Consider the following 15836-nt stretch of genomic DNA (forward strand, 5'->3'; position numbering starts at 1 on the left):
AGACTGGGTGTGCAACGGTTTGGTCCGAAGAGCCCTGGACAAGGAGCAGGTGTGTTTCTGGCTTAATGTTTTTGAGCCTCAGTTTCCACCTCTGAGAAATGGAGAGAGCCTAATAAAGGGAGCAGTGTTGGGATTTAAACATCTTTGCCAGGTGAAACTGCCAGGCAGGGAGTGGGCTCTTCACAAGCATTTGAGGACGAAGAAGGTTTGGTTGGGAGGGCTCTAAGGAGTGTGTGTGTGCGGAGACCCAGGCGCAAGGTCTGGTTTTCAGGGACTGTGGCTTCTGGGACCCCCAAAGGAGTTCGAACCTCAGCTCCGTGACCACTGCTGCCTCCTCGGCCCCGGACCGCCGAGGGTTAATGAGAAAGTCCCACGCCCCCTTTGACGGCGTAGAGCCCACCTCGCTGAATTTGAAAAGGCGGCCTTGGAGAGGCGTGGGCGCCCCCCCGCCCCCCCAGACACTTTAAGCTCGGACCCGGGCTCCGCTCTCTCGCCAGCTCTTCTCTGGGCAGGGGCAGCAGGTTCAGTCCCGCCACTGGTGCTCTCCCCACTGCCCTCCCTCCCGGGACTCCGGGTCCCCGCAGGCGGCCGCGCAAGATGAAGCTGGCTCTCCTTCTGCCCTGGGCGTGCTGCTGCCTCTGCGGGTCGGCGCTGGCTACCGGCTTCCTCTACCCCTTCCCGGCCGCAGCCCTGCAGCAGCACGGCTACCCCGAGCCGGGCGCCGGCTCCCCTGGCAGCGGCTACGGCGGCCGCCGGTGAGTAGTGAGGCCGGCGGGGCCTGGGGGCATCGGGCTGTAGGAGGCTGGTCGTTCGGGCGGCCGAGGACTGGGGGCTGGGGACGCGGGGTGGTCGGGGGCTGGAGACAAGGACAGTGGGGGCTGGGGGCAAGGGACCTGGGGGCTGGAGACTTGGGGTGGTCGGTGCCTAGGGATACGGACGGGGGGCTGGAGGCGCAGGGCTGAGGGACTGAAGGTGCGGGGCCCACCCTCTCTCCTCTTTTCCTTGCTCTCCCAACCTTCTCCCCTTCGGCTCCTGGCTTCGAGTGGAGGTGGCTGAAACCTGCGGCAGGGCGAGAAGGCGGCGACTGTGGCTGGCTGGGGTTGGGTGGCTCAGTTCCCTGGACGTTCTGCGGCTCACGTGGCGCCGCCGCGCTCACCTGCGCGGCCGCGGCTTTGTGTTGGGCAGCAGGTTCCCGGGTTTCCAAGGTCGTGCGTCCAAGTCCCCTGCCTCTTCTGCTGGCTGCCCAGGGACACCAGAGGGGCAATTCTGTTCCGTACTTGGGCTGGGTCCGCGGATGAGCCTTGGCTGCGGCTCCCCAGCCACCTGGAGACGTGGAACCTGCTCGGATCGGATGGATCGCGGTGGGTCTGAGTAGGCGCCGGGTCACAGCGCTGCGGTGCCCGGACCCAATGCGGCCTCCTCCGCCGCCGGCAGGTGGCGCCTTGGCCATTCCCGCCAAGGTTAGAGCAGAGTCTCTTCAAGCCGAGTTCGAATTCCCCTAGAAAACGCGTAAGCACGCAAGTAAACGTTGCCCAATGCCTCATTTGGGCAACTCACTCGAAATTAGCGTTTCCCCATTTAATAATCATTACGACTCACACGCCTGTAGTAGTTCCCTAGAACACACAACCTGTATTCGTTCCATCTATCTCATTTGGTCCTAAAACAACTCCAGCGTTAACTATTAGAGTATTATCTTTTCTTAACCAAGGAAACTGAGGCCCAGAGAGAGGTCTTCAACCAGTGGCAACTCAGGACTGACCTCCTATATGCTTTCTCCAAATCCCTTACTTTTGTCACCGCTCTGCTTATTGCAATGGAGGAAGGCAAGCGATAAATCCTAGGTCTTTTCTCCTCCTTGTACTTACCAAACCTGGGAGGGTGACCAAGCTGAATTCTGGCAATGTCTTATAGGAAGGAGACAGGGATATTTTGTGCTGGGAAGAACGTACACTTAATGGCTGGATAAAGCGAGACTCAGAAAAGCTTATAAAAGTGCTTCTGGAAAACTTTGCACGCAATTTTATTTCCCTCTTCTGTTTGGAAATACTTACCCAAAACTTCTATTCTCCAAACACCCTCAATAGTGCGGCCTTTGCACAATTCCATATGAGAATAGTCTGAAAAATAAGCTTTTAGAGTTGCAGAATATGTATAGTATGATCTCATTTATGAAAAAAAAATCTGATCTATGTCTAGGTATATAAGTGCCTGGAAAACTATGTTTGTAGGAGACCATTTTCCATGGTTACCTATGTGGAGAGACCTGGGGCTGGGGTGGAGGGAGGAGAGAAAGTAAAGGAGAACTTTCATTTTTTCCTCTGCCTCTGTCTTGTTTGCCTGTTTTATAAGGAGCATATATTCATGCATTACTTTTGTGATTAAAAAATGTAGGAAGGAAGAAAAAAACAGGCCCCTGCAGCCTGGAATATGAACTCTGAGAGGAGCTAAAGGTGAAGTCCATGAAGGGAGTAAGTGAGTGGAGATGGGGATTCCTGTGTTTGGTGGGCTGGAACTTGGGGACCTCTGTAGAAACTTGGAAGGGATTGTGTTAGCACAAATAAAAGGAGACCCAAACAAATGTGGTAATCTTCCAGAACTCATTCCATCAGGATGGGAGCAGGGAGAAGGTATAATTAGGTTCAGGGAGGATCTGGATGAATTTGTGGAAAATAGATCCCCTAATAGGATACTGGGAAGTTCTGAGGAGGCTTGGGGCAGGTTCCAGATGCTTGAGATCGATGCTCCAGAGCATAACTGAGCCTTTCCACACAAAGCCCAGTGTTGGCATTGCTGGCTTGAGCTGGCCTGGTAGCCCATGTTCCTGTGTCTCATGAGCTTATCAGTCACAGGTGGCCCATGTCCTTGAAATTCAAGAGCCCAGAAGCAGAGGGCTTGGGGACAGTGTTTGGCATAGTGCCCTTCCTAGCTTTGGCTGTGTACGTGTGTTTATAGTGGCTTGGTCTCAGTTGAGAGGTAAAGCAACAGAGCTGTTTTAGTCTTCCTTTATTTCATAGTATTGTTCTTGTTGTTATCTGATTTTTGGATGTGGTTTGTGTTCTTTCTTTCTCTCTCTTTCTTTCTCTCTGTGTATGAGTGTGTGTGTGTGCACGCGCATGCTTATGCCTACCCTCCTGGGCCAGCCATCTGGATCTGACGTGTGTTGGGGGCATCTTGCCTCACCCAGGAATGCTCTGCTCTGGTTATCTTCATGAGAAGCCCTTCGTCTAAGCTATTTTAGCAAAAAGAAGAGGACCCCAATTCCTCAGAGGGCTATTTCCAGTAGAATATTGCAGAGCTGTTCAGATGCCAAATACAAGTTGAAGGGAATGCAACATTAACTGACTGGAGGGCTGCACTAAGGACTGAACCCCCCAACTCCCTGTCCCAGTGCCCCAGTTCTTACATTCTACCCTAGTAAAGATAATACATTTGTGACACTCTTTAAAGTATGCAAATCTCACTCACTTCCCTCCCTCCCTCAATTCCTCCCTCCCATCCTCCCTCCCATCCTCCCTCCCTCCCTCCCTCCCTCCCATAAATGTTTATTAAGGGTCTTGTCTGTTGTCTCCTCCTCATCTCTATATCCAACCTGAAAGGGGCTGAAACAGCAGCAAGGTGATCAGGGCTCAGGGCACAAGGAGTAAGACCAGAGAAGGGCCTGTACTCTATCTGTGGTGCACATTTCCCAGCTGGAGGAGGTAGAAGTATTAATGTGGATAAAAGAGAAAGTTTAATATTACTTTTTAGAGAGTGTTCCTCTGACTAAGAGCAATCAGAAGAACTGTGGGCAGAGGAAGCAATGAATATGTCCAGAGAGTGGGCTCCTGGGCCAGGAGACAAAGGACAATATTGCTTTTTGCTTCTTCCCTGAAGAATGGTGCTCATTCTATAAATCACTACACAGCCCCGAGGACAAATGGAAATCACATACTATAGGGGTAAATATCTACAGGCTATGAATCAAGCTAATGATGGTTAAATAAGTAGGTTAAGTGGGTTCTGTCCTCCAGCCTCAGTGAGTATACCTTCACAATGACCTGGAAGGCCAGGTTCAAATAAGGAATTCTTAGATGCCTTTGAATTCTGCTCTGGAAGATGTAGGCAGGAGGAGGACTGGCCCTGGCCCATCGTCTACCCTGGATTCATCTTACGCTGTGAGGGTTATGCACAGGTTTACAGACCCCTCAACCTGCATGTCCAAGTTCAGTCCACACCCCTTAGCCTAAAAGTGGGCACACTAGCTGTGGGGTCTGCCCTGGAAGAATGGACTGGGAGAAATGGCCCTGGGTTTGGACTTGGGGCCATTTGGGCAGGGAACCTGAGCCCCCAGAGCTGGGTCTAGAAGGAGGGAGGGGGTTGGGTGGGTACTTCCTCTTGGCCCCACAGACTCATCATTTCACGGGACGGGCACAGCGAGAGGAGGCAAGAGCAGGGCCCTCTCAAGTATAGTGGCCTCTCTGTGGGTCTAAGGGCCACTATTTCTCTCACCACAGTGGGGTGGGGGTTTCTGGCTCTTCCCCTAATTAATGATGTGAACTTGCACAGGTTCCTTAACCTCCCTGAGCCTGTTTCCTTGTCTGCCTGGTGAGTACCGCATGGAGGCCAGGATTTGGGGTATGAGGCTCACTGGAAGGGCATGTGTACAAAGCATGGAGAGCAGAAAGGGGTGCATAGATGCTGGGTTTGAAAATGCAGATCTGACCTCATTCCTCCTGGCCCTCGTCCTTCAGTCATCCTCACTGTGATCAGAAGAGTTCAAGATGTTTAGCCACAAGTTCAGGCCCTTCTCCAGCTGACACAGCCGCCCTTTAGTCCCCATTACTGCAGGCTACCCCTCACACTCCAGCCTGGCTCACTGGCTGCTCCTGCAGGTCATCCAGGTGTGCTGGGTGCTCTTGCTCCAGGTCACACCTTTCATCATGCTGGTCCTAATGAATAAGTAACAGTTCCTCCTGAACCCTCAGGAAGTGAGGGTTTGTCCCACCCATCCTTGTCCCTTATCTGTGCGAACCTGTCATTTTCATCACACCCTTCAAGGCTGCCTATTCCCTCCCTCTTCCTCCCTGTTCCACCATTATTTTGGGCACCCAGATTTCAGGTGTGTGGCTCACCAATGCCCAGTGTCACGCTTCTAGTCTTCTCTCTCTCCTTCCCTCCACCTCAGCCACTTTCCTTGGCCTCCTCTTGCTGCCCTGCAGGAACCTCATACCTCATTATCTTAAGCTTTTTGTCCTCATCTCTCATTCGCTCACACATATGGCTGACCCTCTTCTTTGCTCACTCTGTCTTCTCTTGGTCTGTCAGTCTGTCCTGTCTTCATGGCATTTCTGATCCTGCCTGGATCTTGCTGACACCCTCAGCTTCCTGACCTCTTGACCTCTCCCAGCTGCCTAGAAATGTCCCCCAGAGGATCCTCCAGCTTTCCGCAAGGGGCAGGAGAGCTGTCAGTCTGTTTTAGCAAAGCCATTGCTCACTGGCAGTGCCTCTTAGCTACTGTCTGATGGTACCTGTTTTAGTTTTGCAAAGATCTGTCTTCCTTCTCTGTACTGCTGCCTGATGAATAGGCAAAGAGGCTTCAGCTGCCACAGAGGCCTCTCCCCTGGTGGCCCACCATCTTCTACATCAGCTTGGCAGGCAGGTTTTAACTCTGAGGTCAACTCTCATTGATTGGTAGGAGCTGCCCAGGCCAGGGTATTAAGAAGGATTCTGAGGTAGAGCCTGGGCTTAGTGGGAAAAAGTGCCAGGACAATCAAGTGATGACACTATGAGTGTGGGACAGGAAAGTGGAGGCAAGTGTGATGTATTTGCAACCCTAGCCTTCATGATAAAATCCACCCTCTCCAGCATTACATGTAAAGGCTGTCTTTCAAAAGTCCATCATCTGCCTCTCTACACCAGCTACACTGTATTAGTTATTTTCTCATGCCTCTGTTCCTTTGCATATGCTGTTTCGTTTGCTTGGAATGCCTTTCCCTGATGAGTTAGCTGTCCTCCATGAGCACTTGGAACATTCTACTTACCTCTTTCTCAAGATTTCTCAAGCTTGATGACCTTGACATGTGGACTGAATAGTCCTTTGTTGTGGGGCCATCCTGTACATTGCAGAATGTTCAGCAGCAGCCCTGGCCTCTACTCACTAAATGCCAACAGCTCATCCCTATCTCCCAACTGTGACAACCAAAGTGTCTCCAGACACTGCATGATGTCCCCTGAAGGGCAAAATCACACCCAGTTTAGAAACATTGTTCTCTATGAAGTTAAATCTTTTGATTTGGGGACATTTAAATATATTGTATTTAAAATTTTTTCAATGGATATTTTCAAACCTACAGACAAGTAGAGTGTCAAATGAACACTCATGGGCCCTCACTGGTATTTGCCAACCATTACATTTTGCCACACTTATTTCACCCACCGCCAAATACTCTTTGTGTGTGTATGTGTGTGTGTGGGTGTGTGTAATATTTTAAAACAAATCCCAGACTCATGTTCATTCACTGGTGATATTCATATACACCTGACTCCTTACCACCATGTCATTACCACATCTAACAAACTCACGGCCATTCCTTACTACTACTACTATTATTATTCCTTTTTATTCCTTATTTTTGGATCTAAAATCCAATCCACATTCGTATGTCTTCAATTATCAAAAAAAAGTTTCTTTATTGTTAGTTTGTTCAAATCTGGATCTAAATAAAGTCTACTTATTTGTTGTTGTGTCTCCTTAGTCTCTTTTAATGTAGAAGAGTCCTCTCTCCTTACAAGGGAGACATTGACTTGTCCTGTAGAATTCCCATGTTCTAGATTTGGCTGATTGCTTCCAAGTGGTGTAATTAATTTGACATTCTACTACCTATATCTCTTCTATATTGGAGATTAGATGTAAAGGTTTGATTAGATTTAATATATATTTTGGGGGGGAGCAAGAATGCTTCATAGTAGGTCCAATTTATTAAACTGTATCACAATGTGTTAGGAATTAAATATTGTGCTCCTCCAATATTCATATATTGAAGTCTTGCCCCCAATGTGATGGCATTTGGTAGGGAGGCTTTGGGAGTTGATTAGGTTTAGATGAGGTCAAGAGGCCCATAATTGGATTAGTGTCTTTATATGAAGAAGAAGAAAGACCAGAGAGCCCCACCCCCTCTCTTTATTTCTGTTTCCCATGTGAAGACACAGAGAGAAGGCAGTTGTCTCCAAGCCAGGAAGAGGGTGCTCACTAGGAACGGAATCTACCAGGCCCTTGGCATTGGATTTCCCAGCCTCCAGATCTGAGAAATAAGTGTCCATTGCTTAAGCCATCCAGTCTATAGTACTTTGGTGGCCTGAGGTAACTAATATGGGAGGGCATGATGTATTTTTTGGAAGAGCTAGGTGTTAAACATTCACCAGAGCACCGCTATCTATGGGTTTCCTTCTCTCTCTCTTCCTTGCAATTTATTGGTTGAAGAAAATACTCCTGACTTCCGGTCAAGATGGCAGCATAAGTAAACGTGGTATAGCCTCCTCCCACAACCACATCAAATTTAAAACTAAACTACAGAACAACCAATATTCAGAACCACCTGACATCGAGCTGAATGGAAGTCCTACAACTAAGAAATTAAAGAAGAAGCCACATTGAGACTGGTAGGAGGGGCCGAGGCACGGATGGGCTGGTCCCACATCCACGTGTGGCAGATAAAAATCAGGGGGACACCTCTGCTGTGAAGGTCCTCCTTGAGGAGTGAGGGGTCCTCATCCCACACCAGGCCCCCCAGCCCAGGGTTCCAGTGCCAGGAAGAGAAGTCCTCATAACTTCTGGCTGTAAAAACCAGTGGGAACTCAGGCTGAGGGACAATGAGGCTGCTGGATCCCCAGGCAGCTCCTCTTAAAGGGCTCGCGCACAGACTTACTTGGACTCACTTCCTCTAAGCTCAGAGGGGAGGAAGTTTGAGGGGTGCCAGAGATATACAAGGAAGAATTGAGTTGTTTGGTATCGAGGCGAGAGCTGGAGGGGAAGCTTTCTCCCAGACAGATGTGCTGGTGAAGGCCGTTGTTCCTTTGGTGAGCCCTTCTCTGGAGAGGCAGACGGCTGCCATATCTGGGACTCCAGCAATCTGGATCACATTGTTTGCTCCACCCTGGTGATTTCCTGAGGCCCCGCCCTGCCCAACTTTTGGGCTCACCCAACCTGTTTCCAGTGGCTTTCTGAAAGGATTGGCCTATCTTGGATCCTGCTACAGATTTTCCTAAAATCTCTCAAACAAGCAGCATATGGTCTCAGTGAGCCCTATACCTCTCATTAAGTGGCCTCAGGCCTGGCACTAGATGCAGCCAGCCTTGGTTCACAACTTGGCTTTTCCTGGGCACCTCCAAGCCCAGCATAAGAAGCAGCCATCGGCAGATCACTTTGTAGCTTATGCTGGGTGGCCCTGGGTAGAATAGAGGCAGTGGCTGACCTTGCCCCAGAGCCAGCACACCCAGTGGATAGCTTCAGACCACATCAAAGCACCACCACCCAACCACCTGCACTAGTGACACACTCAATGAGTGGACTCATTGGGTACCAGAGCCCTGATGAAGTAAGTCTTGCTCTGTGTGGTGGGCCCCTACACATCTGATCCTCCAAGGAAGTCAGAGGCCAGTAGTCAGTGGGCACAGCCAGTCCTTGCAGCTGAGCAGCCTGAGTAAATCCCTCCCATTGATGTGCCAGCAGCAATCAAGACTCAATTACAACAGAAGTGTACAGTCCACTCTAGGGGTACACCTCAAAGGCCCAGCTGGGGTGATCAGGAAGGTTGTGCTACTGGATCCTACAGGACACCTACAACAATAGGCTACCCTGTGAAATCTAGAAGACATAGCAACTCTACTTAATATATAGAAACAAGCACAGGGAAGCAGCTAAAAAGAGGAGACAAAGAAACATGTCCCAAATGAAAGAAAAAAACAAAACTCTAGGAAAAGAACTAAACAAAATGGAGATAAGCAATCAATCAAATGCAGAGTTCAAAACACTGGTTATAAGAATGCTCAAGGAACTTAGTGAGAACATCAACAACATAAAAAAGGACCAGTCAGAAATGAAGGATGCACTAACTGAAATAAAGAATAATTTACAGAGAATCAATAGTAGAGTAGGTAAAGCCAAGAAGCAAACCATCGATTTTGAGTATAAGGAAGCAAAAAACACCCAATCAGAACAAAAGAAAAAAAGTATCCAAAAAAGTGAGGATAGTGTAAGGAGCCTCTGGGAAAACTTCAAGCATGCCAACATTTGCATAATGGGGGGTTCCAGAAAGAGAAGAGAGAGAACAAGAAATTGAAAACTTATTTGAAAAAGCAGTGACAGAAAACTTCCCTAACTTGGTGAAGGAAACAGACATACACGTCCAGGAAGCACAGAGAGTCCCAAACAAGATGAACCCAAAGAGGTCCACATCAAGACACATCATCATCAAAGTGCAAAAGGTTAAAGACAAAGAGAGAATCTTAAAAGCAGCAAGAGAAAATCAGTTTGTTATCTGCAAGGGAGTTCCCATAAGACTGTCAGTTGATTTCTCAAAAGAAACTTTGCAGGCCAGAAAGGAGTGGCAAGAGATATTCAAGGTGATGAAAAACAATGACCTACAACCAAGATTACTCTATCCTGCAAAGCTATCATTTAGAATCGATGGACATATCAAGAGTTTCCCAGACAACAAAAGCTAAAGGAGTTCATCACCACTAAACCAGTAATATATGAAATGTTGAAGGGTCTTCTGGAAGGAGAAGAATGAAAATATGAACAATAAAATGGATATTAATACATATCTATTAACAATTGAATCTACAAACAAAATGAGCAAGCAGAAGAGAAACAGACTCATAGATGTAGAAAACTTTTTTTTGCTTGCCAGATGGAAGGGGGTTTGGGGGATAGGTGAAAAAGATGAAGGAATTAAGAAGTACAAATTGGTTGTTAGACTGAAGAACCTCAAAGGGAAGGGGGAAGGGAGAGCGGGATGAGATAAACCAAAGAACTTCTATGCATATATGCATAAGCAATGGACACCGACAATAGTGTGCAGAAGGTAGGAGGGGGGCGGGATTAGGGTGGAGGGGTCAATGGGGAAAAAAAGGGGGGACATCTGTAATACATTCACCAATAAAGATAAGTTAAAAAAGAAAAGAAAATATTCTTGATATAGTTTTCCTTGTTTAAGAGTTTGTGGATTATATCCTCATGGTGCCTGTTAACATGTTCTTCCCTCTTCAGTATTTCCAGAAAACTAGAAATTGGATAGAGAGGCTTGATTGGATTTTGGTTTCTTCCCCTCCTCATCTTCCTCTGTTATTATTATTATTATTATTATTATTGTTATTTTGTCAAAATTACCTCTTTGATTGTGTAGTATTCTTCCATCAAGAATCATCTCCGGAATCCCACAGTGTCTGGTCATTGCTCCCTCTAGCCATGTGTTTATGATCTTTGTCTACATCATTATTTCATTAAGGATTACAAAATGATTCTATTCTAATTCTGAATTTCTTTTTCATTTAATTACTGGGATACTATTATAAATAATTTTACATTATCTACTATTTGTAGGTAGCCATGTTTTGAGTTAATTTTTGGTTTATCTTTTCATTGTTTCTTTTTGCAAATGCAAGCATGCATGTACATGCATGTGTGTGTGTGTGTGTATCTGCCTCTGCCCTGTCTTATACAGAGGTGGTGCACTAGTTATACTATCCTGCACTTGGCTTTTAAAAATTTTTGCTTTACAAAGTGCTTTGGATACTGCTCTATATCGGGGCATAGGCACCTTCTGCATTCATGTATTTTTCTCAATGAAAAAAAAATTGTGGTTAAAATACACATAACAATGTTTACCATCTTAATCATCTGTAAGTGTACAGTCCAGTGGTGTTAAACACATTCAGTGTTGTACAACCATCAGTACCATCCGTGTCTAAACTTCTCATTCCCCTGCATTGGTTTTCACAGCTCACAGTGTTGTGGGTTGTGCATGGCTACAGTTTATATAGCTCACCTACTGTTCCAACCTTTTGTGTCACATATAACTTCATATTCTATGTTATTGTGCATTTTTCCATTTCATATTTTTGCAAATTAATCTTTAGGATATGTTTTTCAAAAGTGGGTTTTCTGAGTGGAAAGGTAACTACATACATAGTTCTTAGTGTCAAATTACCCACTAGAGGAATTCTATCATTTTACGTTCCTGTCAGCCGTTTTTCCCAGGAGGTACATTTAAATAAAAAATGTTTTTATTGATTTTTTTTTTTTTTTTTTTTTTAGAGAGAGAGGAAGGAGAGGGAGAAGGAGAGAGAAACATTGATCAGCTGCCTCCCTCACATACCCCAGCACACACATCCTAGCCGGGGATTGAACCTGCAACCTGGGTATGTGCCCTGACTGGGAATCGAATGTGTGACCTATCATGAGGTAGCGCTCAACCAGTTGAGCCACACTGGCCAGGGCCTTAGGAGGTACATTTTGAAGAAGCAAAGATGCTGGATCAAAATGGCCTTGTGGAGATGAGCATAGACTTCTCTGGCCTATACCACTTGCAAGCCTGGGCCACCCCTAACATTTGCGGGGCCTGGGGCTAGGGTACAGATGATGGCCCACATACTATATGTTTGAATTTTAAAGTTATAAATCAAGCTTACAAATTGTTAAAATATATCTGTCATTGACCTTGACAAACACACCCTCCTAATGACCCAGGGGGCCAGGCTCGCATTTAGAAGTGACTTCCTTGAATTTTGTGCTGGACTTAGTGGTTCAGGGAGAGTCATCTTTCATTTTCCCTCTTGTCCCACCTTGGCCTTGGTGCACACGCACCAAGTCTAGGTCCAGGCTCCTCCCCTCACCCTAACAGCTACCACTTCGCCATACCTTGGCTCAACTGTTTGGGGGAGGGTATTCCAGACCCCTGGGTGCCTACACTGGGTCTGCACGAGGCTGTGGGCTGGGGGTCATGTCCCCTTGGCTCTACAGTCTCTGTGCCCTGTGGGGAGGGGTGTGGCCAGAGGGGGGCCAGAGTAGGGCCTTTGAAAGCACAGTGCAGATAGTGGGGCTCCTCTTGCCCAGGTTTAAAGCGGTTCTGTGTAAATGTCACCTCTGGGGAGATGTGGAGTGGGTCTCGGGATGGAGTGAAGACATGTGTACCCCAAGTCCTCGAAAGTTGGATGATATTTTCCCAAATGTCTCCAGTCATAAAGGTGGCATCACAGTGACCCAGTTAAGTTTTTCACATTCAGATGCTCCCTTCCTATATCATCGCTGCCTTCACTGCTCTTCCCCTGGTAGACTGAGTGCAACAGAATGCTGCTCGCCTGCCTGTCTGGGGCCCAGCCCGGGGCTGAGAACAGAGCTGGGCTCGCCCGTTGTGTTGAGTGAAGCAAACGCATCCACCAAGGACCCACCGAGGCCATGAATAGAGCAGATGTGGGTCCTACCAAGGGTCACTTTGCAGTCCCTGCGACATCAGTCACGAAGTAGCCCTGGATGTACAGACCCCTCTCAGAAATGACCGGGTGCACCAGAAGGGAAGGCTCCAGGGCTGCTCACGGGAACTTGTTTCTGCTCTTTCCAAAACATGGCTATATTCTGGTCATGGTTCCGGGTTTTTACTCATTTTCAGACTTTTCTAAGAAGTGATGGCATGGAATTCAGCATTTGTGACCAATTTTTCTTTTCCATTTAGTAATTCGCCGGCAAGTCAGGTTTGGAAAGGGTCTGATCTCTGAATGATGACCCTGCTGCGCTGAGACTCATCCCTCCTTCTTCTCCCCCCTCCTAGTCTTCCTCCTCCCTTCCGGTTTCCCCAGGCAGGGCCATCTGACTAGGTGCAGAGGACAGAGCCCGACTCTAAGCAGAGTCCCGTACTTGGGTTTAGTGCTTTGTGCTCACCATTTTGAAATTCTCAATGCTCTTATCTGTAATGTGGGCTTTGTAGGTGAAGTCTGATGGGACAGTGGAGCACACTGGGGACTTGATCCTCAGCCTGTGCATATCCCACCTGCCACAGCTCCCGTCACTGCTCCTACCCCTCCTCGGGGAAGGCTCTCAGCGCCTTGCTTGACATCCTCTGACACCTCAGGTCCACCTGCCTCCCCCTCTCTACCACTGCCTAATGACTGCTGCCACCCTCTGCCTCTGGGTGAGCCTGGGTGTGGACTTGGGGAGGGCTGGGATTGGGTGCATGCACCCGTGACATCCTGGAGTTGGGCATGGTGGCTGCAGTCCCTGCGCTGGTCTGGCAGTGCCGTAGAGTGTTCAGTGGGGTGACCCTGCAAGGGAGAGCCTCTTGCCACTCTGGTTGCTCCTGAATCTTGAGGCAGAGATAGCTGTACCCTGAAGGATTGCTGTCCGCTGTAGGATGGTGGGCCCTTGGGAAGGGCCTGGTCTTACTTTTCTGCCCCCGCAGGGCACTGAGCTTCAGTCCTGTGCATGGCTAGTGGGAAGGGTTACACACGCGTGTGCTTGCACACCTTGGAGTTGTAGGGAGCGATGCAAGAGTGCCTGGGAGGGTGTGCACTCGCCTCAGCAGTATCCTCATGCCCGAGGGAGCACATGTGAAACAGTACACAAGTGACAGGTCAGGACACCTGTGAACAAGGGAAAACGTTGCACGGTTTAGGGCTTCTAACAGCACATTTTCAAACCAGAGAACCTGCATTTTTATTTTGCACTGTGCTCCACAAATGTTTTAGCTGGTCTTGCTCCCATGCTTTAGGGATGACATCCCCTAGACAGCAGAGCATGGATGGACTCACCAAGATCAACTGGGGAGGTGAGAGAAGTGGATATCCAGGCCTATCCATGATTTAAGGAGTCTAGGGCCTGGAGATGTGTTTTAATGGCCTCCCAGGTGCTTTTTTGGTGCAGCCAGGTTTAGGAAGCACTGCATGGAGAATGGAGTTTTCGGAGATTCTTTCATCATGACCCATAATAAGAAATACCTTTTATATGGTGACGGAGAATGCCTGGCTGCGCATGCATACGTACACATCTGAAACACGTTTCACAAAATAATGCTTACTGTTACCATATGTGATACTCTCTTCTTTATTGTATTCTATCTAGTTCATAAAAAAGTGCTTGCCAAGACTCGGAAAATTGATTCCACAGCCCTTCTGGGTTAAGACCTGCAGTGGGAGACCCCACTCCCTGGGGAGTGCAGGAGTCTCTTTGCCTCCCACGCTTTCCAGTTCCCTCGCCTGGCCCTCCAGACTCTGACTCTGAAGTCTCTTTCTTGTTTCAGTGGACCTAAGGTGCTTGGTGTGTCCCTTCCTCACCCCAAATGCCTCTCCATCCCTGGGCTGCACCCTCTCCTGGGGCAGCCTTCCTTCAGGAAGTCAGGATGCCCTGCTCTGTTCGCCTCTCTGTGAGCAGCGTCCCGTGCCTCTGGCATCTGTGACTGTTTGTGGTGTGGGCACTGAGAACTCCCCATTTCCCTTCTCTGCAGACGGAATCATTTCTCCTACCTGTTTATGCCCTAGCATGGCCCTGACCAGCCCACCTGGGACATGAGTGCATGAGCCTTCGCTGCCCACCACCCACCCCTGCCTGTTGGGAATATGAACTTATCCAGGCCAGGCATTTAACCACCCAAACTTCACCAGACCCACAGCAGGCAGACTGGAGCTGGGGAGTCAAATGAGAGGGCAGGGCACTGCCCTGAGGCCTGTGCAGGTACCTGATGCCTTACTTTCAAGAAGTTACTTTTGAGCACCTACTTTGTATTCGACTCTGGGGGTAGTGAGATGACTGATAATTCAGACACAGTTTCTGCCCTTGATGAGCTCAAGAGACTGGTTGGGGAAGGCAGACCCATGAACCAGCATGCAGTTTCTTGTGACACAAATGAGTGTGATGTGGGGTGAGCAGGCAAGGGGCATGTAAACAACTACTTGTCCCGGAGAGTTAGGGTATGTGTGAGTTTGGGTATCTTTGTACCTCAGTTTTCTCCTCTGTAAAATGGTTATGATTATAGCCCAGCTGGTATGGCTCAGTGGTTGAGCATCGACCCATGCACCAAGTGATCGCTGGTTCAATTCCTGATCAGGGTACATGCCCAGGTTGTGAGCCAAATCCCCCAGGGGGGCATGCAGGAGGTGGCCAGTCGATGTTCTCTCTCATCGATGTTTCTGTCTCTCCCTCTCCCTTCCTCTCTTTCTAAAATCAATAAAGGAACAAATATTTTTTTAAATGGGGATGATCATAGTACTTACTTCATAAAGTTGTTCTAGGGCTTAAATGAGTTAATAAAGTGCTTATGAAACATGTAGTGAACACTATTAGGGCTGGTGATGTGTAGTGTGCTAATGTGCCTTGCAGAGGTTGGGAGGATGGGAGGTTTTACAATATGGGAGGTCACGAACGGTGTTCCAGGCTCCATACTTTGAGAAACGCCGGCCTTCTGGACTGGGCTATATGCCAAGGACTCCCAGAGGAGTCATGTTTTAAGCGGGTCTTGTAGGATGACCAGGGTGTTCTCAGCAGTGACTGGGGAGTGCATTTTGGGCCAACAGAACAGCCCTGTAAAGGCTGGGAGGCGCAACGGTGCCTGACATGTGGTTAGTGTAGTTGAGTTCAGGCAGGCAAGGGGGGAGGCGGGGCAGGCTGGACCTTTGGAGCCTGCATAAGAAGCCCCTTTTCTGCCACCCTAAGGAGCATAGGTTTTATGTTGAGTCAGGATCACAGTGGGACTGGTGTCAGCTTTGCTGGTGGGGGGAGAAGAGACAAAGGAAGAAGAGCCAGAGGAGGGAAACAGCTAACAGTGTCAGGAGACCTGAGGTTGGGCAGAGGCAGTGGGGGCGGGGCA

At 48.4% G+C, this 15836-nt stretch overlaps 1 protein-coding gene across 2 annotated transcripts in view; it reads left to right on the forward strand.

Annotated features, from left to right (window-relative positions):
- Window positions 1–597: 597 nt before the first annotated feature.
- COL26A1 (collagen type XXVI alpha 1 chain) overlaps window positions 598–15836 on the forward strand; it is a 198288-nt gene continuing 183049 nt past the window's right edge. For both annotated transcript variants that reach the window (XM_036280244.1, XM_036280245.1), the window contains exon 1: window positions 598–755. In XM_036280244.1, coding sequence (XP_036136137.1) covers window positions 598–755 — 158 coding nt within the window. The remainder of the gene's footprint in view (window positions 756–15836) is intronic.

The sequence above is a fragment of the Molossus molossus genome, unplaced genomic scaffold (genome assembly GCF_014108415.1).
Source record: "Molossus molossus isolate mMolMol1 unplaced genomic scaffold, mMolMol1.p scaffold_m16_p_3, whole genome shotgun sequence".
In the NCBI taxonomy this organism is placed as follows: Eukaryota; Metazoa; Chordata; class Mammalia; order Chiroptera; family Molossidae; genus Molossus; species Molossus molossus.